This window comes from Coturnix japonica, chromosome 12 (genome assembly GCF_001577835.2).
Source record: "Coturnix japonica isolate 7356 chromosome 12, Coturnix japonica 2.1, whole genome shotgun sequence".
NCBI classification, from domain to species: Eukaryota; Metazoa; Chordata; class Aves; order Galliformes; family Phasianidae; genus Coturnix; species Coturnix japonica.
Window position 1 is genome coordinate 914,832 of NC_029527.1, and position 25,858 is coordinate 940,689.

General features: G+C 46.2%; 2 protein-coding genes across 17 annotated transcripts in view; one reads left to right on the forward strand and one right to left on the reverse strand.

The window, feature by feature from the left end:
• Positions 1–143: 143 nt before the first annotated feature.
• On the reverse strand, positions 144–9,197 carry C12H3orf18 (chromosome 12 C3orf18 homolog). Of its 10 annotated transcripts, none has more exons than XM_032447325.1 (8): positions 9,079–9,197; positions 8,505–8,570; positions 7,179–7,591; positions 5,810–5,835; positions 4,358–4,487; positions 3,343–3,382; positions 3,175–3,233; positions 2,658–2,754 (listed from the first exon to the last, which is right to left on the reverse strand). In XM_032447325.1, exons 3-7 carry the CDS (start codon positions 7,410–7,412, stop codon positions 3,184–3,186), a joined length of 480 nt encoding a protein of 159 aa, XP_032303216.1. In that variant the 5' UTR covers positions 7,413–7,591; positions 8,505–8,570; positions 9,079–9,197; the 3' UTR covers positions 2,658–2,754; positions 3,175–3,183. The 10 variants fall into 10 exon arrangements, with proteins under 10 accessions (XP_015730001.1, XP_015729994.1, XP_032303216.1 ...); XM_032447320.1 differs by having other exon boundaries at positions 8,482–8,570; XM_032447323.1 differs by having other exon boundaries at positions 7,805–8,570.
• Positions 9,198–9,273: 76 nt separating this feature from the next.
• The window catches only part of HEMK1 (HemK methyltransferase family member 1), an 85,343-nt gene continuing 68,758 nt past the window's right edge, over positions 9,274–25,858 (forward strand). For 2 of the 7 annotated variants that reach the window (XM_032447318.1, XM_015874500.1), the window contains exons 1-4: positions 9,285–9,379; positions 9,922–10,362; positions 10,817–10,908; positions 11,639–11,732. In XM_032447318.1, the coding sequence (XP_032303209.1) occupies positions 10,108–10,362; positions 10,817–10,908; positions 11,639–11,732 (441 nt within the window). In that variant the 5' untranslated portion in view covers positions 9,285–9,379; positions 9,922–10,107. The other 5 variants (XM_015874504.2, XM_015874501.2, XM_015874502.1 and 2 more) reach the window with 5 other exon arrangements.

The window sequence follows — 25,858 nt, forward strand, 5'->3', positions numbered from 1 at the left end:
GCCATCTGAAGCCTTTCATGCTTCCTTCGGGCTTTGAAAGAAGAGGGGAGTTCACTGTGTCCTCATTTCCCAACAGGGACTGAGGATAAACCCCACTTTACCCCAGAAAATGTAAATAGGGAAAAAAAGAAAATCACACAACGTTTCGTGTAAATTCTTTCTTTATATTTCAATGCTTAAAACACAGAACACTTGAATTCAATGACATCAGAATGCTTTTGCTAGGCTGCACATATACTTCCAAGGACTGTGAGCGAAGGTGCTACTGAACTACAAGAATACTCCAGTACAAGCCCAGCAAATACCCACAATATTCTTTTAGTCTTATTTCCCATACTTCTTTAACCCAAGAGCAGTCGTTACAGGACAAAACCTACTGCTGCAGGAAGAAGAGTTGAAGGGAATTCCTCTGCAGGAGTGTTTGTTGTACGAGGTTTATCTCAGCACTGACACAGAACGAGGTGTGTGGTTTTGTATTGCAGCTGGCACATGAGCTGCTCAGAACTGCACAGTGGTCTGAGGAGACAGCCCGGCATAGGTTGCCTTTTGTGGAGTGTATGATGACAACAACACAAGCTTCGTCTCAGAATTAGAGGGATTGAATGCTGGCAGGTTGGGACAGCCATGCACCACTGCCACCACTTGTGTCCCTGACTTGCAGCAGAGCACAGGAGTGTGACAGGCAATGGGTACCTAATGATGAAGAGAGGAATCTGAAGTCTCTGCAGCTGGTTGTTCTCAGTGAGCACTTGGAGGAGGAGGGCTGCGGAACGTGGCTGCTTTTTTAGCTGCTCACCTAAGACCCAAAGACAGTGGCCTCCAAACTTAGATTACATGGACTATCTCTGCCCATGTCCTCCTTGCAATGGTCTCCCCCTAGTGCCAACACCGGCAGCCTGGGAATGCCTCCCGCCATACCTTGCCAGGTGTTGAGGACAGACAATTTTCTACAGGTGCTGACACTTCTATACTTCCCTTTCAGAAAAGGAAGAGAGACTGAAAAATTAAAGCAACTTAGTCCTGCAAAAATGTCAAGAGAGAAGCTGGGTCAATGAAGAAGGCAGGGCTGCTGAGCTGTGCCCTGCAGGGGTCAGTGGCATGTGCCCAGAAAAGGGTTTGAAAGAAGAAAAATCACGGTGGGGAGCAAAACACAACACTTAGGAGAGCAAAAACTAACCTGGAGGCCCAAAATTGCAACAAAGCATCTGTTACCTGAATTGCCACTGGTGAAACCCCTCCTTACAAACAGCTCACCTGTAGATCTGCATCCAAATTTTGGCTGGCCCTGATTCCCTGTTAATTAGCACTGTGGATGGAATAGGAGGATGTGGCATCTGCCCATGGCTGTACCGGACCCTCGAGCAGCCCTTTCTGCCATGCTCTGTGTTTGCATTGTGAGAGCACAGCACAGACCAGGCTAACATTTCCTAGTCCCTGTGCTGGCCAGCAGCATCGTGGGCTGGTGGCCACCAAAAAGGTTGCAGAGAACAGTGCTCACGCTGCACACCAAGATAACCAGAGTCCCCTGTGCATCCCCTCCCACAGACCTGAAGGGAACACTGGCTGAGAGTTGCTTTGGGCTTACAGGAGAGCTACTGGCTTACCTGCCATGACACACCTTCTGCATTAGCAAGTAACATCAGCAGGGAGAATACTCTGCAGGTCTATCAGGTAAGGAAGTAACCAGATGTTCAGCCACCTCTGGCCAGACACTGTAACATAGAGCCAAGACCCATTTTTCCTCATTCAAAAGTTCAAGGCTTAATATTCTCTCTGCTGAGTAAAACTTCCCTGAGCTGAAGCAGGCAGGAGATGTGGTACCAGAGCCCCAGTTCTGCTTGACTCCTCTCTCTGGTGCAGGCACCACCATTCCTAGGTCAGCAGTAGGGAGTCACATAGCCAGACATGGCAGCCCTGCTGCCAGCCCTGTGGATCCTCCTCTTTCTACAAAGCAGCCTTAATTTGGGATATTTGGCCACTTCCTCAGTTAGGGTGTTACCAACCAGATGTTCACCATTTCACATTTTAGAACTAGTGAATTTCCCATGCTGCAGTACCAGCCCAGGCATGCATTCATCAGCATCACACAAGCCACAAAGGGAAAAGCCCACGGTATGTGTTTTCCCCTGTGTGCCTCTGATTTACCACTCAGCTAAAACCACCAGTTTCCCCAGCTGAAGAAGGCTCTGTCACCAGTCACCCTTCTAGCATCTGCCAATGCTGTGGTCGCTGCACAGAGACTCATTCACTGCTCTCGTTGGGAACTGGTGGCACAAAGCCAACAGGTAAGCTGTCTGGAACATGCATGTCTCCTCTTGCCTTGATCCAGAGAGCACACAGATGTGCTCGGGTAAGTTAATCTACAACAGTGAGCACTATTTCTAAGCACACAGCTTGGTAGATGGTGTCAGTCAGCACCAGCCCGGAACCTGGAGCAGCACAGCAGCTCAGGACCTTGTAGTAGTAATGGACACACCAAAAACTGCTACTGCCATCACAAAGGGTTTCCTTCCCAAGTGGTGTCTATTCCCAGTGCGTGTGCCCATCTGCAACACAACCCAGCAGCGTGACCAGCTGGGCTCTGTGACTCAGCCACACTTGTGAGAAGTCTCTGGTTTGGTGGCTCCATCGTCCCCAATCTCGGCACAATCCCAGAGCAGGGGCAGGTGCTGTTCATGCATTGATGGCATTGGCAACGTCTGTGAACACAAGACGGCTGGGTCTTTGGAGGGTTCCTTGACTCGTCAGCAGAATCTGCATTGAAGCAGTGAAAGATGAGACCCAGCAAGTCTGCCTTACCTTGGTGCACAGCCCTGTAACTAGATTCAGCTCCTTACTAAGGACAGCAAAGCTGGTAACAGAGCTGGGAGGCATGTTCTGTGAGGACACCTGGACTGTCCAGTCTGGAGAAAAAGTGACCTCACTGCTCTCTGATATATAAACTTCATGTTTTCCCCATCAATCCTCTCCTGTGAGCACTATGCTATGCTTTCATACATCTGTATTTCTCTACTTTCCAAAAATGGTGCATGGAATATGCCCATATTCTAACACCTCCTGCATGTTCTTTGGCAGGTTGGGAAGTATCCCTCAAAGCAAATTATTTTATAATTACAGTTGTACTCATTTACTTCTTTCTTCCCTTCTGCCCACACCAAGCTTGCTACAGGTTACCTGAAAGTGTCAAACATGTGAAAACTGAGGCCTGTTGGGGAGAATTCCTGCTTCTGGAACTGGAAAAGCAAGGGAAGAAGTGAGCAATGTGGAACAGCTGGAGGGGAATTCAAAAAAGGAGACATATCTACTCTAAGGGGAGGAAGCACCACTTGCCAGAAGACGTACCTGCTCCAGCTATCCCTGCTGGCTGTGTCTTTGAGAAAGGCTTTTTGTGTGTGATAGCGGTGACAAAAGAAACAGAGAACACTATGAAACTAACTGCAGACAATGGTGAGAGCTATTTCTCCCTATTTCTCCTAAGTCTTGGTACAAGGGGGATGGATCTCGTGTGAAAGACTCATTTGGACCATTAACAACTACTGGCTTGGCATTCACAAGACCTTGTTCTACACTTGTAGTCTTCAGCAAAGCAGAGATACCTTAAAACTGGGTGGAAATATCTTATTTTCAGGGCCAGCACCAGACAGCCTCAGTACCTTGTGAACAGTGAAGCCTCCTCTCCCAGAAAATGGCACTCATCCTATTTGCCCTAGGCAGTAAATTGTTGTAAACTCAAAGTTAACTGACGAAATTACCCTGTTCTCTCTTGTAGCTGAGTTGTGCCAGCACTTACCCTTCCCAGGCTTGCTGTCCTAATTGCCTGACTCTTCAGACCATCCTGTCTCTAAAGTGTTCAAGGCCCCCATCTCCAGGGCTGGGTGAGGTGAAGGGAGCCCTCTTGAGGTCATACATGATTTTCTTTCAGTACAATCTTACAGAAACTTCTCACCTGTATGGGAACTGTTGAATCACAGCCTGAACCACTGATTGAGCACCTGGGGAAAGGACCCAGTCAGCCCCGGGAGCACAGGTTAAGGCAATTCAGTTATGTGATAGGAAGGGTGGAGCCTGGCTGCACCTCTTTTAGACTTCATTTAAGGGCTGACTGCCAGTAGGGAAGCATCTTAGAGATTCTTCCTTGGTGAAACTTTCCCCTAGAAACCTGGAATCTTCTGATGTGAGTAAATAATCTTCTTCCCTTTCTTTATAGCACCTCTGTAATGTGCCAGTCCTTCTGTCATCACACCTTTGCTGTAACACCTTTCCCACTGTAATATCTGTCTAATTGCTACATCATCAAAATCAGTGCAGGTGCCCATGGCTGCAGTAATACCCTAGCTGTTACTACTCTGCTGCCTACCTTGCTCTGTGATGCCTGGGAAGATGCTGCATCTCGCCCATGTTCAAGGAGCTCCTGCTCCAGTTCATCCTGTTCTTCAGTGGGATCAAAGTTGTACATTGGCATGAGCTGGTGCCGTAGCTTCTCCAACCTGCCCGTGGAATGGAAAGCAAAGACTTAGTTGAAAAGCTTAATAGACAGGGCAGATGTTCAGATTGTCTTCTCTGTTTCACTACTGAGGCATTTTGCACACTGTTTTTCCTACAGCATGGGGATTTGGCTTTTGTTGCTGCCTGCTGGATAGTTACATTCCCCCTCTTATGGGAATGAGGATAAGAACCTGCTACACAGCTGGCAGAAGTGAAAGATGCCTAGAGTACAGCTCCAGGGATTAATTGCCTTTGCTAATCTATGTTGGCAGGCATTATGCACAGAGGAGTCAAACAGGGATAGGAACTCAAAATCCAGCAGACCTTAAAAGCTCAGGACAAGCCTTATGTATTGGGAAAAACAAGAGGGTGGAATGTAATGGCTATGCATTTTGCAACTCCTCTCCCTGTCTCTGCCCATTACATCCAGCCCTGTCACATCATGCTATGCCTGCCAGAAGAACTCTGCTTTTAGCTCCAGCAACCTAAGAGTAGTACTTCAACTATGGACTTGAAGTATATAATAAAAAATGGAAAGCAATAAATAGAAAATAGGCAATTGAGACTGATGCCAACACAACCATTATCTCCAGCAGCACTGTGTTTACAGGACCAGCATCAGCTCCTCCTGGAGCAGTATCTAGATATGGGCTTGAAAATGTCATAGTGGACAGCAATGCTTCTTGAAGGTCTGTGGCCCTGCCATTAGGAGTAAGGCAGGGAAGAGGCACCACATCTAAAGGCTGTCCACCTCTGTCTCTGCTGTAAAAGACTGAAGAATCAAGAAACATCTTCCTGCTTGCTGCTCTCCTCTATTTTCAGCCAAGAGCTTAAGAAGGAAATTAATACAGTAAGTCTTGGACTAGAAAGCTGCATCTCTGCATTTTGCTGCTGGCATTGCTGTGACTGAAGCTAAAGAGGCCTTCAGCCTTGCAAGATGAGCATCACTGGCTCAGGCTGTTGGAAAGCACAGATTAGGGAATGGATGAAATGAGACCCACATTTCTCACAACAGTTTCCTGCTTCTTTATCTACTCATAATCCTTTCCTCTCTTGTAGTGTAAAGAACTTGCAGGATCCCTAACCTCCTCCTGCTCAACCATGTTTTCCTTCCCAGAGCTCCAGAGGAGCCTCTGAAGCTCTGCTGCTAAAGGTGGGCCAACACCAGGAGAGCAGGGTCTCTGCCCTGCATTATTTACCTACAGATCCTGTTGTGTTCTCAGACACCATTCCTCAAACCCTCCTCACCTTCCCCTCTAATTCCTAGCTCTACCTAGATTTTGAATCACTGAGTTCCCTTCAGCCAACAGGAGATGTTACTTACCTCTTCCTCTTCCTGATATACAGAACCTGCAGGAGAAAGAAAATCATTGTTACAAACATTGGGACGGGGAACAGCTCAGCTGGGAGGAGGAATTTGGGGCACCCAGATAGGAGGTATAGCAAGTCTGATGTCACTGTGCACCAAAGCAAAGGAAAAGAAGTGACAGAAATGACAACTGGAACTGACTTTTCATATACATCAGTGGAAACTTGACAGTGCATCAAGCCTGACACTAGTGCTACAGTGGCCTGTTATTAGGTGTGTTAGTAGTAGTCAGAATTATTAGGTGTATATTAAGTATAGTTCAGCAGATTTCTAGTGGCTGGAGGCCACGTGCTGCAGTTTTAGAGTGGCTGAAGAAAGTTCCCTTTAGTATTCTCCTGAAGATTTCCTCCAGCAAAGAAGCAGTTACCCCCTCCCCAATACAAAGGGAAGAAGGAAAGAGGGCATGCTCAGTGACTTGCCTCGTGTCAGCCAGTAAGAGGGGCTGTCCTGGGAGGGAAGTGAGGCTTTTGGCCTCCAGAGCCTTGTTCTGAGAACTACGAATGCTGGCTGTTTCTCTCGGGAACTTATGACCACTTCCAGGACAGTGTTTCCAGGTTCTCTTTAGGGGCTTTTGGAGAAACTCCTCCTTGGGTCTGCAATGAAATTTTGCAGTAGTCCCTTTCCATAGGCTCCTCTGCTGCTTGTATTAGTGAAGCCCTTCCTCACACGAGGAATGGGAGCTTGCTGCTACCTTCATTCTCTGTTGGTAGGTAAATGATCCAGTTATATATTGAAGGAACTGCAGTGCTTGCATTGTCTGTCAGATTCAGAACTATGGCTGTTTATTAATGGCAGGGTTAGTTACATGCAGCAAATCCTTGAGGACTCTGCTGATACCCGAGCAAGAAGAACCTCAAAAATGCAGTCTAGAATGAGTCCAGCAAAAATGAACTCAGGCTGCTTCAGTTTGAAAAGACATGCCCACAGAGGAGACTAACAGTCTCTAAGTCTGCTTTAAAAGTTAAGTTGGATGAACTTTCCAGTGGGACACTGGTGTTGACAAGTTTTAAATCAATGCAGCTGTTCCACTTAACAAGTCAGAACAGACTGACTTGTTTGTCAGTCTGTCACTGCTTTGTGTTCTATTAACTGAACATCCTGTTGCTATTAAAAATAAATACTGATGCTATATATGGTTTCCTCTAGGCCTGCTGAGCAGCCTGCTCTGCCTAGACGCCAGGGTGACAGAAATACTGGAGCACTATTCCTACCAGTTCTAGGTGAGCCTTTAGTATAATATAGAAATTAATTCAAATCAGCCTTAGAGCCCCTTTGCCACCCTTCACCCTCAAAGGACAGAGAAAGATTTAGCAGTGTCTCTTACCATAGCTACAGCCAGCCCAATCACAGTAATGATCCCGAAGGACAGCAGCATGGTGCTCATGCCGGGCCCATTGCTGGCCACGTCTGGGATTTTGGTGCTGTTGAAGCTCGTAGTCTCAGGGCTCGCAGTAGCTGTTTCTGGTACAGTTGCATCCAGAGTTGTCCCTGCATCTGGTTTAGTTGTTGTAGTGCTGCTGTGGTATAAGTCATGTGCAGAGGGTGAGCTGGAACTCATCCTGCCAGCTTATAGTGTCTTTTACCAAGCTGTTGTGCCTTCCACTCAAGAGAAAGTTGCTGGCTACAGCAGCAGACTGTTTCCCTTCATTTCAAGGTCCCTCACGTCTGATCTACTTCATAGACTTCATAGCGTCCTCACCGATGGCTTTTCCGCACAGGAACCACACGAGTTTCTGCCTAGGAAAGAATGAGAACAGATGCACAGTGCAAAGCTCTGAGGGACGGGATCAGCCTTTTCCAAAGCTTCCCACTGGACTAGGACAGTTGTTGAGAGCAGCTCACAGGTGCCCACCCAAAACTAAAAGGTAAATAAATAAAAGTGCATTTCTCAGGGCTACTGAAAGCCCCCAAAGTCCTGCCTGGTTCAGCTGAGGTCAGTGATGCACTCACCCCTCACTGCTTCTGCTCGGCCTCCTTGCAGCAAGTGGCAGAGCTGTGTAGTGTCTCAGAACCCCTCTGTCTTCAGTCTGCTACAGGATGAGCCAGGCAGCTTCCATCCATACCAGAGTAACGGCACCTTTCTTCTTCTCCTCTCTTGCTTTTAACTTACATTAAGTTTCTGAGATTTCATCCATCAAAATGGCACTCAGCTCTGACACTGATCTGTATTTTGGACCCAGTAAAACTCACCCCAAAGTAGAACTTCCCTGTTGTGGTGGTGACTGGTAACTCACTGCCCCTTCCACCCCTCCATTATCCCTCAGCCCATGTGCTCTGCAGAGGCAGCTTCTTTAAAGCAGTGGGTTGCACTGGTCCCCATCTGCTACTAAGGATTGTATTTCTACAGCCTCCCATGAAAGCACCCACACAAACTTAGTCATGCACCACTAATTATCAGTATTAATTTTAAAACGGGTCCCATTTTGGATCGGGGTTGTGCAATTTGACAGATATATTCGTACTGAATACATGAAAGGCTTTAATTGTTTCACGCTTCTATTGTGCAAATGATCAGGAGTTGCAAAACACCGTGGGATGATCCCAAGGGAAGCATTTGCACAGCTTTGCTTATAAGATCTCTGTATGTAACATCAGGGCAGCAATTACTTCAGTGAAAACACAGCTACCTCTGGAGCAGAGGAGCGCAGACCTCGAGAACTACTGCAGCACACTTCTCATCGTTTCTCTGTAGTTCAGCAGACGTTACATCTCCAAACTGGAATGCAAAGGGACACGGGGGTTAACGAGCTGTGAATAGAAAAAGATGTGCCTGCAAAGAGAAATGAGCCATTGTTCAGCTCTGCCGTTTTATTCTGGGCAAGGTTATTGCGCACTTCTCATTACTGCGATGCCCCTCTGCCGTCCGTAACTGCATTAAGCAGCGTGATTAACATCTGTCACCACCAACTGAAGCACCAACGTGCGGTCAGCTCACACCGTGCTCATCCCGCACATCCCTGAGCATGCGGGTCTCACCCTACACATACAGATACCCCGGGCACAACTTTGTGAAGCGGGAGATGTGGGAGCTGCTGGGAGATGGCGTTACTAAATGAGCCCGAGGCCTCCGCTGATCGAGCGGCAGCACCGCGGAGCTGAGCCCGGCCGGCCCCGGCTCCATTCGCCGGGACGGCTCCTCGCCAAGGCCGGGAAGGTTCGGAGCCGCCCCGAGCTTCGCCCCGCGGCCCAGCCCGCCGATCCCCCGCCCCGGGGCCGCCACTTACGGAGCGCTCCCGCTGCAGCGGCCGCCGCCCCCCGAGCGCCGCCGGCGGTTGGGCCGCGCCCTCGGCCTCAGGCCGCGCTGCCCGCAGGGGGCGGGACGGGACCCTCCGCACGGCTCCACCGCCTGGCGGCCGGTAGCCCCGCCCCTCTGCCCTACGCCCACACGCGATTGGTCAACAGTCGCGGGTCGAGAGTCACGGTTGGTCGGCACTGCTGTCACTCATGCGCGCGGCGATAAGGCGGTCCTTTGCCGTGCCGGCCTCGTTGAGGTGAAGAAGCGCTGTGCGGGCGTGCCTTCCATTAGTAGGTAGTGGGGCTGGAGGGTGCTGGCTGGGGCCTGTTTTTCCCTGTGTTGCCCCACTGGGAGCCGACCCAGCTTGCAAGTTTCCTGTGGTTTCACCCTATGTACCTTTTCCCTTCCCCCTCGTCTGCAATGTGGGGTGGCTCAATGCAGAAGCCTGCTGGCCATGTAGCACACCTTTGAGCATGCCTGCTAGGCTGGGACTTGGGAGTTCAGAACAGGACAAGGGGAACCAGGTGAGAGTGAAGGGCTTCATGCCCCTGCACAAAGCCAAAGGGATGCTGGAAAGGTGTGTCTGTGCCTTACAGGCACCACGGGCAGGTGGCAGAGCTGTGCCTGCAGACTTGCTCCCTTCTGCTCAGCCATAAGCACAGGTTGGTCTCAGCGTTGCCTTTGTTGGTTGGGTTAATACTTTGTTACTCTTAGGCTGGTTTTGTACCTGTGGGTGTTGGTCAAGCAACAGTCTGCATTCTATTTAGAAGGGAACTTGTGTTTTTTTGCTTCTCCTGGACGTTCAGGTTGTACTTCTGCCTATTCTTTCTAGGCCAGCAGAGCTGCAAGCCAATGACCTTTTTGTTCTGCCCTGAGGAGCTTCTGCTGATTGAGATCAGGTGGTGCTTAGCCAAAGAGGCTCGTGGCTGCACTGAGTGTTGTGTGAGTCTCTTCATGGATTAGATCAGCTGACAGAAACAAGGAACCCAGGTGGAAACCAGGAGGTGACTTTGCAGCAATGAAGTGCCTCACCCCCTCACTGCTCAGGAGATTCTGGGGGCTTTTGCCTCAGTGTATGTCAGTGGGACCTAGTCTAAGTCCTAACCTCAGTGCCAAGCAGTCCTCTTTGAGACAGAGTTGCAGTGCAAGACCTGAGCTGTTGACTGCCCCTGATGTGGTCAGCTACTGGCAAAAGGTGTTTGAGAAGAATGGGATTCCTGAAGCACGAGAATCCAGTGAATATATCGTGTCATTTGTCTTGGGAGCAAAAACAGTTAAGTAATGGAAAAGGAATAAGATCTGTGTGTGCCTCTTGCTTTATTGTTTTGGACAAATCCCTTTACCCTTCTTTTTATCTCACTTACAGGAGGTGGGACAGCTTTTCCCTCCTTCAGAGAGCGTGGGGTATTGTTTATTAATGCAAGTAAAGTACTTGGGATGTCTTATGTGCTCTCTTTGCAGGGACTGAAATGTTACCCATGACATGTACAGCAGCACTGTGGCCTGACATGTTTGGTGGAGTGATTCTTTATCTTAGCTACATTTTAACTACCAAAAGTACAGCTGTACAGATTTCTTTTTAAACATGCAGATAGATTCTCCTTGTCATTCGGGGTTTCAAAGAATGCCCTCCATATGTGTTTGTCATTATGCTGGGTCTGCCTGGAGGGTGCAGACAACACATACGTTGCACAAGTGGGCAGGTTTTAAAGTGATGCTGTCTTCAGTTTCAGAGCTTGGACTCCAAAAAACTCTGCGCTCCACTTACAGCAGCACAGCAGGAACAGATCCAGCAGCTGAGCTGCAAGCGGCTGGAAAGGTAGGAGAACTATCTTACTGTTGTTCTTGGGAGGTGGGAAAATGGAATGGGGGAGAAAGGAGTGGTTCTTGGGTTTAAATGGAGTTTTATGTATTTTAATCAGTACCCATTGCCTCTTCTCTCTTTCAGCTTAAGTTTACTGAAAAAAGTCTGACTTCATCTTGTTTTCTCCCTTCCATCAGATGTGTGTAGCTACTGATGAACTTTCCACCTCACTTGAGCTTTCCATTCTCAAGCCAGATTTGTCCCTGCTTTCTCAGTCTCTTCTTGTATTGTCAGGTGCTCCAATCCCTTAATCATCTTAATGGCCCTGTGTTAGATTTGCTCCAGTACATCCATGTCTTTCCTGCCATTATGAGCTCAGCACTGGACACAAAGGGCCCTGGTCAGGAGTGACTTCACCTTAGTAAATCCATTCTGTTCTTAACATGTTTGGAAATTATTTCCAGGATTATTTGTTCGCTCAGTTTTCTCAGGATCAAAGTGAGCAGACTGGCCTTTACTTTCCCTGGTCCAGTGCTTATCAAGACACTGTTCTGTGGAAGTGGAACTCCCAGAGCTTTCAAGGAGTGTGCATGTTGCACATGCAATTGAGAGCCTTGGTGGTATCTAAATGCCCAACATCAGAGGGGTTGTGTGGTTAGCAATGAAGTAAGCCTGGTGGTGAGAGCTTTTTTTATGTTACAATGTGTAATCCTCACATGTTTTCATTTGTTTTTGCCTGACACAGAATGCCAGTGCAGTATGTGCTTGGCGAGTGGGACTTTCAGGACCTGACTTTGAAGATGAGACCCCCAGTATTTATTCCTCGTCCTGAAACAGAGGTATGAAAGTAGGAGACATGGAGGGGTTTAGAATCTGCACACTGCATTGATATGAACGTGCTTGGTGGATTACAGTGATGAGAAAGTTAGGTGATTTCTACAACAGGAGCATCCTAAGCTTGTGACCTGGAACTGGTGCTAGTGAACTTTTGCCTCCTGGCTCGGAGCAAGAGATTATGTAAGCTAGCACGTCCTTTGATTGCACAGAGATCCACATCCATTGATAGAGGCTTGCTTTCCTTATTTCTGCTGTGGTAAAGACTCCTTGAATATTGAGCCCATTTACTTCTGTATTGCAACTACTCATAGTTGTCTAAAGGAGTAGAAAGCTACCACTGGACAAAGGTGATGGCTTCCAGAGTGCTTCTTTATCCGCATGCGGAGTAAGACAGTGCATCTGGTGACTCCACAGAGTTTTCTGGGCAAGCATTGGAAACAGAATTGTTGTTTCCTTTCGTAGACTGACCCACAGGTACGTTCTGACCTGGGCTGGAATTAAATGTGATTGTCAATTGTAAAAGTGGAAGGAATAGCCATATACATATATATATATATATATATATATATATATTTAATTATATACATATAATTAAAACTTTATTTTGCCTAGCATACTTGGAAAAATGTAGTGATGCTTTCTCTAATGGTAGCCTAGCTTTCAGCTCATGTGCATCCTAGTAAGCAAATCTTTCTGTTTACTACTCCTTAAGAGTTGCTTTTCTTTGTTGACTTTGTTCTGAGAACTGGTTTTCTTTTTTTAAGTGAATGTTAACTTTTGGAGATGAAATGATTACCATAGCCTGTCCAATTACAATTCTGATAGACAAATGATCAGAGAAATGGCTGCTGTGCTAGTAGCCCCCTGGTGCATATGGAATGCTGTTCTGAATGCATTAAACACAGCATGGCCAGCTGGTCAAAAGAGGTGATTCTTCCACTGTATTTAGCATTGGTGCAGCCTCACCTTGAATACTCAGTGCAGTTTGGGACTCCTCAGTTTTAAAAGGATGGTAAGGTCCTTGAATGCAGCCAGAAGAAGCAATGGCTCCCTGAGGAGGGGAAGCAGAGGGAAGTGCCAGGCTCCAGGGAGCTGATGGCAGGATGGGAACAGCATGGAGGTGAGCCAGGTGGAGCTGAGACTGGGCATTAGGGAAAATTTCCTTACCATGAAGGTTGTAAGGTAAGGTGGCTCTCAGTAACATGCATTAACTTATGGTTGCCCTTTATGTTGTCAGATAATTGGACTTAATAATCTTTGTGGGTGCCTTCCAGCTGACCTATGGTGCTCTCAAACTAAAGAATAAAGACTGTTATGTCAGAGGAGAAGTCAAGGACCTAGTTAGCCTTGGAAACAGAAGGACCCAATCTGCTTTTCCTGAGGAAGCAGAGAAAACAAATTGGGAAGTGTGAAGAAAGCAGCAGCTTGCTAAAGGAAGGATGCAGTGTGCAGGGTCCATGATGTGGCACCTTTCATGATATAAAACTAGAAGGCAAAGAAAATCTATGCTTCTGTTATGCCCTTTGAGGAAGAAAGTGCTGTTGAAATCTCTTGTGAGTGTTCCAGGCAATCAGGACAAATACCCTTTAAATCCTGTCATCTCAGTCTGTAGAAGAACATTCAGAATCTAGGTCTTGGTTTGGAATCTCACTGAGAGGCTGCCAGGTGTTGGTGCCAGCTGGTTTCCTTAGGAGAGAGCTCTCTCCTGTCTGGATTTGGTCATTCTGTGCTGATGAAGTCTGGAGACAGTGGCTTAAGAAATGGTTTTGCTAGTTGGAGCCTGGTGATAGTTAGCATTGTTCTTATTGATGGTATTTCTGATGGGGCTGATTGGAGAGAGTATTTCTGACTGCCCACTAATTCTTGAATGCAATATAAGCATTAAACCCAAAGAGAACTTTAACGTTCTGCAAATCAAACCATCTGTTGACAAGGCTTCCTCTGGTACTGTGCTCTCCTTCTCTCCATGCAGTGCCAGGCTTCAAACAAAGGCCTATTGTGTTCTGTGGAAACCAGGGCTGCTAATGTCTGTGAATGTTGCTAATGGTGCCCATATGTGGGATTTTGGTAGAAGCATCTCTGCTGCAAGGCAATGCTCTGTCGAAATTCAGCACTCTGTAACATCTTGTGTTTTAAACCACTTCATGTACTCCCAGGGCCAAAAATCTAGCACAAACAGCTTAATCCAGACCTTGTGTTTGTGGGAAAACTTTATTTGATGTGTCACGATACTTAATATGGAGGCACATTTTTAGTATGTTTGTTTTGAAAGACCAGAAGCTCCTGATAGCTCCGGAATGAAGCTCCACTGGCAATTGAATTTACAGAGTAGTTCTGCCTCAGCAAACAGCATCAGCAGACAATAATCTGGAAATGGGAGGTGATCAAAAGTGGCCTTTCTTAAAGCGAGCAGTGAAGGGCTGCACATTCAGGAGGAAATGAGCAGTGTAGCAAGAGAGAAGGGATGGGAAAAAGAATTCAGGTGGAGGAAGAGCTCAGAAGGAGCAAAACAGAGATAAAAGGGCCAGGAAGGGCTGGAACAAGCAGGTCTGCAGTGTCAGCCTGTGGATCCAGGCTTGCAGAGTGGCTATGGGTGCTGGGTCTGGTGGCTTCTCTTCTACTGAAGTCTCCAGCCTGCTCCTGCTGCTGCCCTCTCTTAAGGTTAAGTAGCACATTGGGAAAGAGCCACTTCGTCTTCAGGCTGTACAGCAGAGAAAGTGCTCTGCAATAGGAGTCCAGCAGGCTTCTGAGCAATGAGCTGCATTTGGTTTCCAGTAGCAGCATGGCACCTTTTCTTTGTCTACTCGTGCTTTTTCTGGTGTCAGAAACTTCTCATGGACGTGCAGAATGGTTGAGGTTGGCAGTAATCTCTGGGGATTGTCTGGTTGGATTTGCTGTGTGAAGCAGACTTGTCTGGAGTTTTGTCTGTTGATATTTTATGTTTAAAAACAGGGGGAGGGAAGTAGAGGAGGGTCTTAGGTTGCTTTGGAATGTTTTAAACTTTCATGTTGATATAGGTGTAACTAAAACCAGGCACTCTTAAACCAGGCTGCAAAGTTTCTTCTCCTGAGTGGAAGGTGCCAAATGATGGAAGAGTGAGTTTAAAGATAAGAACTTTCACAATAGCTGCTTGCACATTCCCACTGCTTTCATCAGGATTAGGGGAGCTAACTGCAAGTTCACAGCCAGGATGATTCCCTGATGTTGCTCCATGTACGTGAGCACAAGCGCTATCCAGCAGAGCTGTTAAATTCTAAGTTGCCTTAAGGTAATCTTACACATAACCAGTGTTCTGGTCACTTTGTCTCAGCAACTCAGCTGTGGCTGTGTTCTTTATCCTCCTCAGAAATCCCACTTAACCTTTTCCCAGAGTCACTCTTCCTCTGGATTCAGTTCACTGAGTTTCTGAAGCTTTCACTTGGATGTTCTTCACACCTCTGAATTCCATTGTGGGGAGCTGTGATGTGCCCTGGTGCTAAAAAAAAAACAACAAAGAAATTGATCTCCTTTACCAGATTTACCTGGAAGGTGTGAGCTGTCACTGCATTTGTCAGAGCTGTAGGAGCGAGATGTTGAAACCTCTGGTAGTGGTTTAAGGGAGGGCTGGAGAGTTCATTGCCTTCTTTTGTAAAGGAGAGTATGTGGGTGCAGGTGGTGAAGTCTCTGTATAGTATAGGAAGGAGTAGCAGGAGGATTAGATTTCACTGCTTTTTTTTCTGGGGTTTGTCTCATCCTTGTGCAGGCATAGTGAGGCGTTCTGTGCTCTGCTTCAGATTTCATAGATACGTTTTGCTTAGGGGTGCAACTGTGATTTCTGTAACAGCGTTGGGTAATGTCTGCAGTTGACTCCTGTCAAATTGCTATGTTGATCTTTCTCTTCAGGAAAGAAATATTCACATCACAGCAAATCCTGAGACTTGACTCAAGCCCGTGACGCTGCATGAGAGAGAGCTTCTTTGTGATCCAATGCTGGGGAATTTTCTTGGGCAGGAAGAGCATGTGGACAAGATCCAGCTATTTATCAGCACCTGGTGCAGGATGCTGCTATGGGCATGTGCTGCTTCCAGAAACCACATTCTCTGTGTAACCAGTTGCCCAAAACTGAGCTGATGTCTGGATTGTTTCCCTTGTCTACATTGGTCTGCTCTGTCTGAGAGCTGTGTGATCATTTGGGTGGGGGTTTGGCCGTGCTTTGTTCAGTAAGTGAGATTTTTTCAGACTTCACTGGGCTTTAAAACTGTTGTGGAAAAACCTCCTCTCAAGAATACTGAATTTGCCTCTGCTGCTCTTTCTATTCAGTTTGTCTGCAGCCTTCTTACAGCTATTAGTACTGACACTGTTGATCAAATAATATCTGTACAGAATCTTGTCCTTCAGAAAGCAGTTAATTATCAGCACTGATATCCCAGGTTCAAGTTGCTTCCTTATGACTGCACGCACAAGCCATGTGGCACATCTTGTCCATGGCTGAGTAAATGTAGCTCCTTACATTGACTCGTGTATTGTAGGTATACCGGCTCTGCAGCATTTGCTTTCTTGTTATATTTTCATAGCTCCCACAAATGCTTCTGCCTGTTAATTTGAAGACTGAAAGGAGGAAGAGATATCCTTATTATGCATATTTTGTCCTGTGGTTAAAACAGAAGGGTTCTGACTCTTGCTATGAGCTGCTAGGCATATGGGTAAAGCTGTGAAGGCAAACACAGTATGCCATAAACTATCAGCACTGATTCTGTCCTGTGGACAAAGAGATGAACAAAGGGAGAAGCTCAGCTGTCTGCTGATAGTTTGTCTGCACAGTTTTGCTCTGTGTGAAATTTGCCCCTTTAGCTCACCAGCAGCTGAGCCCATTTCCATTTGCTTTCTCTGGGAGCATTGTCAGCATGTGTGGCTCTCTTCCTTCTGTGGGATTTAGGGTGGGGATGGGACAGGGAGCCAAAACTGCGTGCAGGGCTGACGGGTAACTCTGTAAATACACAGAAACTGCGTTGGAGGAGAGTTCTGTTGCACAATCCACAATCTCTCCTTCCTCCACGTACCTGGTCCTCTGTGCACAGAGCTTTGGGCTCACTGCTATGAGCACCGTGTGTGGTTGCAGTGGTGCTTGGATCCCCACATCCTACCTGCTGTCCTGGTGTGAGCACGGCTATGGCAGTAAAGACTGCAGGGTCCTGGAGTAACTTCCATGGTGTGCCCAGGGTCACCAGAGCCAAGCTTTTGTCATGCAGGGGAGATCAGGCTGAAGTCTGGGGGTGTGCTCTGTCGTGTGAATTGCACTTACTATTGCAATGTCAAGGAATCTCTGTCCCAACACTGTTCAGTGACTGTTCATTGGTGCAGAAGGCAGCCCTTTGCCCACAGCCAGGCCTTCTAAAACTCAGGCTGAGTTACCATCACAGCAACTTTGTGGATTAGAGAAAAGTAGGACAAAGAGAAGAAGAATCCATCCAGTCTTGGCTGGGTGATTCCTTTTTTTTCTCTTTCTTTTTTTTTTTTTTTTTTTTTTTCTCGGTAAATAAAGGCAAAATTAATCCTCATCGTGACTTTGAGGAGGATTAGTTGGGTCCAGGATTTCTCCAAAGGAGGTCGTGCAGGTTGTAGCTCACCTGTTTTGTACCCCTAGAGGGCACTGCAGGCTTGCAGTTCTATCTAATCATTATAGTATGGCTTCTAGTGTGTTCTGATCCTCTCCTCTCTCACATGCTGTGTTTTTTAAAGTAGATGAAGGCTTGTTTGTTCAGTGGAAACAAAAACGGTCTCCTTTCAACCCTTGAAGCTACTGTGTGGGCAGAGCCATGTTCTTGAACGCTGTGGTTTTTATTTGCTGGAGGAGAGCTCCGGCTCTGCTTGTGAGGTTTCCCACAGCCCAACCTGCCCTCCTGACCCTCAGGGGGTGGCACTTCCTTAACTGTTGTGATCTCACCGTGAGCTCAGGCCCTGCACGTGTTTTTTTCCATCTTGGTTTTGTTGTGGTGGCTGAGTTGCCCTGTGAAGGGAAGTGGGGAAGCGTGCTGTAGGCTGAATAGGTGTATTTTACCTGGTAGATGTTACGGGGGAAGAAATGCCACGTCTGTTCCGTGCTGGGCATTATTTTCAGTAGTCATCTGGAAAGATTGTGGCTGCACTCTCGTGTGAGATTACTGGAGGTCGTGTAAGACACAGAAACAGGTTTACTGGGTCAGATTAAATTGGTCTAATTCAAAATACTGTGTCATCCTGGGGCTTGTAGCAGATGGTGGGGACAAAATTACAATGGAAAAGCAGGCAGAGAAGGATCCCCCCCTTGTTTTGACAGTCAGCAGTTAAGGGATGTTCTTAGCCAAAGCTGGGTTTGAGGCCATTCTGCTTCATAATCACTAGTGGATCTGTCCTCCATTAATCCTCTTTTTAGCCTGTCTGTGTTTCTAACCTCCACAACATCATCTGACAGTGAATTGTTCTAAATTTGTACTGTAAGTGGGAAAAACATTTCCTTTGTTTCAGATTCTGCCTGTTCTTTCAAGAGGAGAGCTCTTACTTTGTGCAGTTAATGCGTGGAATAACCATTCATGCTCCCCATGACACTGATAATTTTTCTCCTGTCACTGGCTAAGCAATCTTTTCCACCTGTGATCTTTACATTTACTTCTTTCTCAATATAGATTGCTTCCTTCCTATGCCAGCATGCTCAGTGTGCTGTAACCATTGCTGTTTACTTTGCTGGTGCCATCTGCATGGCAGTCATTGTGCTGGGGTGTTCTGTGAAAGCACTTTAAGCAAAGATCTGCTCCAAGAAACCTTTCATGAAGTTTAACCTAAATTCTCTCTAAGCATAATCATTAACCTCTTAAGAAGGACCAAAGAGAGAAGGGAGGATTTTTACTTCCTGACATGTATGTGCAAATTTACAGATCCCCGGATGGGGGCTTTCTCTGCTGATACATGGCAAAGGAGTGCACACATTTATTTTGTTTTAATTAATGCTAAAATGAAGCTTCCTGATCCAGAATTGCCTGTGGTTTCCCTAATTTCTGTGCCACAGGTGGTTCCATTTCAGAAAGTTCAGGTCACAGTGTCTGGTGAGCACAGCCATGGGTGTGCAGTCAGGAGACTCCTTGTTTGCTTTGGTTTTTATCATAGTTTTGCTTCTGTTCAGTTTTCTCTTCAGAGGAGAACTGCCTCTCTCTGTCTCTTCCTTCACAGTTTAGGAAATGAAGAGGATGGAAAATGCCTTCTTATACATGATTTGGGGTCCTTTCCTGAGATATCTGCAGACTTCTGTAAGGTATCTTGAACAGAAATGGAACGTTATTCACTTGATCAAAAATTAAGTGCAGTCTGTCAAAACGTAACTGTAAGCAAATGTACTGAAGTTGTAGCATTTCCATGCTACATTTCAAACTGCTCTTTGAGCTAAGCACGAGTGCTTAATATCATACATGGAGAGGGAAATAATGCAGCCCGCCCCTCATTGCAAAGGTGCTGCTTCTGGCTGAAGACTTGGAGAAAGCTTTGGGGCTGTGCTGGGTAATGGCTGGTCAGTTTTCAGGGGGCTGCCCGGGAGGCCACTGTGACCTTTGCACATGTTACCAAGGGATTGCCAAGTACAGCACCAGGGTTAAGTCACCTCTCTGTACTGCAGCAGTGGGGTAGTTGGTGAAAAGCTGCCTGGTTATGTTACTCACTGGTTGAGAAAGAAATGGAAAAGTAGGTCAGGAGAAAGACCAGTAGGTGGATTAACAGAAAATGTGCCTTATTGTGAAAGACTATTTAGCTCACCAAAGATAAGCTTGAGGGTTAATTACCTGGCCCAGAGAGTAGAAATTTGTTAGCAGATCTCTCATTAGTTTCATGGGCAAGTGTATAACAAGCACTATAAATGCAAACAGAAGAAAAGGTGTACATCTTCAACAGAGAGTGTAATTAACTACTGAAACAGCGTAGCTGGAACCTTGGTACCTCTCATGCTGTCTACTTCAAATCAGGACAGAATGTTTTTCTCAGAACAGATTTCTCACTCTAAAGGAAATGAAGGAAGGAACAGTTGTTCCTGGCTAAAAGGCCAGGAGGGACCATGGCAGTAGTTTCTCCTGGCTTCCTGTGCAAGAAAAATGGCTGTGGGAGAGCAGAAGATTGCTTCTAAGATGGTGATTTCCACAGCAGACTCAAAAAGGTAAATGTGAAGCAAAAATCTGTTTGGGGGGAGAAAAACAAACAGCTTCCACACCTTTCCTCCCTCTGCTTCACCAACTCGCACACAGATCTGTTAGCTTATACTGACTTTTCTAATATGTTTTCTCTGGTAAGTATTATCAGTGTTTTTATATTTTTGCCCTAAAAGAGCTCTGTGAGATCTTGAGCTTTTGATCCACCTTTTTGTGGTATAAAAGGGACCTCAGTTTCAGAGGGTTTCATCTGAGCGGATCTTCAGGAGTTAGAGTGAGATTTAGGGCTGGAGCAGGAAAAACAAACTACGGAATGTCTGGCACGGGATGAATGGGACTCGAGGGGCTTCTCACACAAATATGAAGGCGAATCCATTTGGCTTTGCCCACATCTCCTGCCTTGCTTCTCTTGGACATCCAAGTAAATAGAGTTTTGAAGCTAGGGCAAGCAAGCTGAAGCACAGCATCTGTCTGGATGCCATGTCCGCTGCAGGGCCAAGCAGAAGAGCCCAAGATACAAGTGCTGTAACCAGCAGCCTGCCCTCTGATTGGGGGCTGGCTTAGTGGCCTGGTTCTGGAAAAAGTTTGTGTGACAATGATCATCTGTGGCCATTGCCATGGAGGTACGTTTCCAGCTTGGCTTCCTGGTGTTTTGTCATGTGCTGATTGGCAGCCAAGTGGGCAAACAGGAGGGGAGGAGTAATTTGGTTAATATCAGATCAGGCTCTACAGAAAGTCCTGGATTCTGAGAACCCAAGTTTCTGGAAAGCACACAAATAAGTAAAACATTCCCAGGAAGTATGTGACAGCGGTGAGGTTACGCAGGTTTTCATAGGCCTTTTGCTTTCCACGTCCCCTTTGCTAAGTAGGGAATTTAGAGCTTCTAACCCCCCAGATTCCTATCCATGCAACTTTGTTTTCCCTGCTCTCCCAAGAGCATATAGTGTAGGGAAAAAAAAGGTGCTTCTCAGAACGTGGTGTGAGTTTGTGAGCTCCATCCTTGTCTTTTCCCCTTCTCCCATAATCCTGTTTTTTGTTAGCCCTGCACTTTTAATCACAGAAACATCAGATATCTATTTGCTGGTGTTGGCCTGCAGCATGCCCACCTTGCCTCTGGACCTCCACGCAGCTCTGCAGCTACTGCTGTGCAGTGAGACTCTGCTGGATCCTCCTGTGTGTCTCAGTGCTGAAAGCTGCCTGGCCTGTGCTGTTTGCTGGTTGGAGCTGTGCAGCTGTGGAGCCTGTGGTTTGGGTGCTGGCAGACGCTGTCCTCACGCTTCTTTGTGCAGCTGTGGTTCCAAGAAATACAGTGAACCAGAGACCTGGCCGCAGGGACGGGGAGGTAATACCAAGAACCTGTCAGAACATGAGTGTGCACTGGGGGCGGGGGGGAGTGGAGCTGTGGGTGGAAGGGTGAGGCAGAGGCTCACGGGAAGCTGGAGGTGCTGGCAAAGTTTTGCATTTATTTCGCTCAGCAGAGAAAATGTGGGGGGGAACCAAATAAATGACAGTGTGAACATAGGGCAAATCTGGCAGTGAAGCAAGGCTTCCTGGAACAGCAAGGTGAGAGTGGACTGTGAGTGGCTTGGCAAAGAGGCAAAAGCTTGAGAACCTCTGAGTGCTGGAAATCAAGTAGCACGGGAAGCAAATATTTGCGTCCCTTGTATGGAACTGCAGGTAAAGGGCCCCTTGTAGTCCTTGCAAGATCCTCTCCTGCTCTTCAGTACCAGAACTCCCCTCACTATTGAGGATGCCCTGCCCTTTCCCCTACAGATTATTTTAAATACTCTCCTTGCAAAGGTAAGAATGCTTTGATAGTGCCAGCTTGTCCCCGCTCCATGTTAAACGAGAGCAGTTATACACCTGGAAACAAATCCCTGGATGCCTGCATCAGCTTCAGACCAGTGCACTGTTAAAAAGCCTTCTGGATATTTTGCTTTGCACCCAGTTTAACACTCACATGAACACTTAACTTCTGGAGGTAGCTGGTGCTCTTGGTGCCCTCTTGGATGCTTATTTTCACAACATCGTAGCAGTTGTAGGAGCAGTTCATTGTTTGGTGGTATTTTTTTCTTGATTTTATTTTTGTTTGATTGTTTCTTCTCCTATGCAAAGAAATCTGCAACGTGCAGAGGCTGGGATTTATTCACACCACAAAGTGCAGAGCTGTGAGCTGGCCCTTTTCCTGAGCCTGGCCTGTTGCTCAGGCTGTTGTGCTGCCTACCTGTAGCAGATGATGACAAAAAGGCCCCAGAGCATAACAACACTTAAAGGTGTACCCTGCAAAGGTGCATGGTAATCCTGCAAGCTCTGGGGGGATGGACTGCTGTGGGGTGGTTCAAATCATGCCTAAGCTTTGCTCCAAGGGACAGCAGTGGCTCACTGTCCTACCCTCATATGTGTATTATGCTCTAGGACAGAAGTGTTTTTGCCAGTACCTGTAGCACTGGTTTGCAAGACTTTCAGGTGGGCCGTGTTGCTGCTGACAGTGACACATACTGAAAGCAACAATTGTGATTTTAATAATTCCATGGTGGTTAGTGTGCTTTGGGTAAATAGGAAATCAAGTCACCTATCTGAAATACTTCCTTAATGTACAATTCTGTTTGTTCTTCAACACAGCTCTTTTTTGGTCTGTTTTTTATTATTTTTACAGTTGTTTTTTAAGAACAAGGCACCTGATGCTATGAAGTTTTAGGTGCTGTAAAGGCAGTGAAGTCTGTTTGCTTTGGTTATTTTAATCCAAATGAGTGAGGGATATTTCTCTGATGTATTCAGTTTTGGAAGTGGTGTGAGTGCAAATAAGCCTTTTTGTCCTGCCATTTCAAGTGTAGGGTGGCAGCGTGGAGAGCTTACCTAACGCATTCCAAAGGTTAATGTGCTGGACTGTCCAAATGATTTCTCTTTTTTTTTTTTCCCCATGGAATTTCTGATTTCATCTCAATCTTTGGAACTGGTGACTAAACTGAGGGTTAAGATGGCTTTAAGCAATGCTGGCGTTACATTAGCAGATGTTTGCTGTCTGAAACCGTTCAGTCGGAGATGATATATCCCACGCAGTAAAGGCCGCAGCCTTTGGCCATCTGCTGTTGTCCCAGTTTTTCTTTTTAGCATCTTCTGCCTGTTTGTTGCTTTTCCTGACCTGTGGCCCTGATCAGATTCTTCAGGTTTATTCCGTTGAATAAACTTTACTGGTAATCTCCTTTTTCCTAATATGCTGGTTAGCAAATATCTTCTACTGTGCTCTCAGCTGAATTCATTTCATAGAAGAACTTAATTTCATAATTATTGAACTCTTTGACTGCAGTGAGATACCAATGGCTAAAGAAAGAAGTATTTTCTTAGCTTTTCACAGTACTTTTAATGCAGTCTTTTAATTTTAAACTATTGCAATAAGCATGGCTCTTATGAGAGAAATAGCCTTTGCTTTGGAGAAGTATATGAAATAACCAAGAAAATAAGGCAAGGGAGTCAGGGAGGATACGATGCAGAAGTTACATCAACATCCCTTTTTGTATATACATGTGGTAAAAACTGAAGTCAATTGTATTTAAACAGAGCTCATATCACTTCTACTGTGGAGCATGTGAAGCAGAAGTTCCACAATAACACCAAGCTTAAAATTGCTAATAATAAACCTTAATGGAGTTAATGAATGCTGACAGTAGTTCTACTTTAAGGAAGCTACATGTGGACGTTTTGTAATCAGTAACTTGTGCCCCTCTGTGACCAACCTGGGAGATGGATGGTTCTTCTGAGATAGCACAGAGAGATTCCTGGAAATACTTCAGATTGACCAGAAATGAGCAGCATTTGAGAGCAATTCAGTGTCCAAGCAGAATGGCTCTTCTGTGGTCTTGGAATCATCAGCACCTGCTGTGGTTTCAATCTTTGCCTGTCCTCATTTCAGAAGTATTTTCAAACTGATTCATCTAACTGAAATGCAGAAGCCACTTTCACACACAAGTGGGTAGATATGGTGTTTATTTTTCCATGTTATCTGAATGCTGGTGGTCCTCTAACCGTTTCCTGCAGTCCCATGGGAATATTCTCCTCTGCAGTTGTCTGGAAAGGAATCCTAGAGCAGCAACAAGGAAGATGTGATTTTGAGGCATGTTAATGAGGGCAGGGCACTGCTGTATGGCACTTCATGTTTGGCAAAGCCACAAGCAGGGCTGGGCCCCAAGCGTAACCCTGCAGTGAAGAGGCAGCTCTGAGAGGTTGCAGTGTATCTCCCTCTGCTTCTGCTTTCCCTTCTCTTTTGGCTTTCAAGTAGGAGCACAAATGCACTTGTTGCTGTGAGCTCTGGAAGGCAGAGGGCACGGGCTGGAGAAGAGCAAAGGCTGTTGTTATCTAGTGAGTAAAGCCCTGGGCATCCCTGACATGTTCCAGCTCCATGACTGCAGGAGATTAGAAAGAAAGTGATGAATACAGCTGAAGGAGGTTGCTGTTAAAAAAGCCCCCTAAAGGCTTCAAAAGGCTGTGGCTGTGCCCAGAGAACGTCAAGGACCCAGTGACTGCCCAAAGGATAATCTTGGCAGTGCCATGCTAATGCAGAAAAAGCAAAGCCCAAAGCAGATGGGCTGGAAATGGCAACAGCTCAGAAGCTGATCTAACGAGAAGTAATGTTATTAGGAGAAATGCAGTGTGTCTACATATTCAGATTAACCACATCCTTTTGTTCTGCTTATGCTTTTAGGCACAGGGTTCTATTAAAATGGATCAATTCAAAGCTGCTTTGCTTTCCTAGGGCAGGACAGTGTTTAAACACACTTGTCTCTTTATCCAGATCTGTGAGGCAGCACAGATTGCAGTTCTGTGAAGGGACACAGTGCTTTATTATACTGAAGAGCAATTCATGTTTTGTGTGAGTCTCAAAAAAATACCGTCTGACAAAGCAGTCCATGTATCTCAGGGATTGTTGCTGGGGATGTTTCCAAAGAAGCTCATCTACACCAGCTTTATATTCTTACACCTGTTTGCAGCCTTTCTCACTACATCCCACAGATGCAAATCAGCCTGATATGAAGGGTGATTGACAGCGGCAACTCAACTATCTTGATGAAGACTCTACACCTGTGCACAAACCATCTGTTCCACTGTACCCCACATTGGGTGATACAGCCAAAGAAGAGCTTATATCCTTATGTACAAGCAGACCTGCCTTTAGCTCCTGGAAAAAGCCACTGCTGTACTAAAGAGAAGCTGACTCGCTTGTTAGGATACGTTGCTTTTAGCTATTTCTGCTTATACCAAGAACATGTGAAAGGAAGGCCCGTGGTTTTCCTCGTACAGTCTTTCATTTTACTTGTTGGTAAAATCAAGCCAATTCTTTGTGACCTGTTAGGCTTTCTGGGTTTATAGGAGAGATTCAAGAGCAAATCTCCTAAGTGAATAACCTAATCATTGTGGGAGCAGCTTGGGCAGTAAGGCCTTGTTTTCTTTCTGTATGGTTGTGCCATGAAAGAACAAGGATCTCTGGGACTTATAAGCAGTTTCAGCAAGTGCCCACACACCCGAAGTGTTTATATTTCCTTTGTAGTTTTCTCTGATGAATAGCCAGAGAAGTTCATGCTGTGAGGGAGGCATGTGTACTGTCTACAGTAACTAGACTCTCAAAGCTTGGAACTGTGTGTCTTTAAGACCTGTCTTGCTGTGCTAGATTTCACGTGGCATTACCAAGAGATTTAAAAACTAGATTGATGGCAGGGAGAGACGTTGGCAGCAGAGATGTGTAGAGCTCAAGAAGCATGGATAAAGTCTATTCTGTGCAGCAACAAAATGTATTAAGAGTCCACAGTCTGAAATCTATACAGGGAACTCACTGTGTGGGTCATGTAGTAAATCTCTGCCTTTGCTTTTCATCTGCAGGTTGGATGATCAAGATGTTGTTCAAAGCTGCATAGCTGTCTCTGGGTTACTTAGAAGTTTAGAAGTATTCAATTTTGAAGCTTACAAATGCTAATGGCAGGAATTCTGGTGTA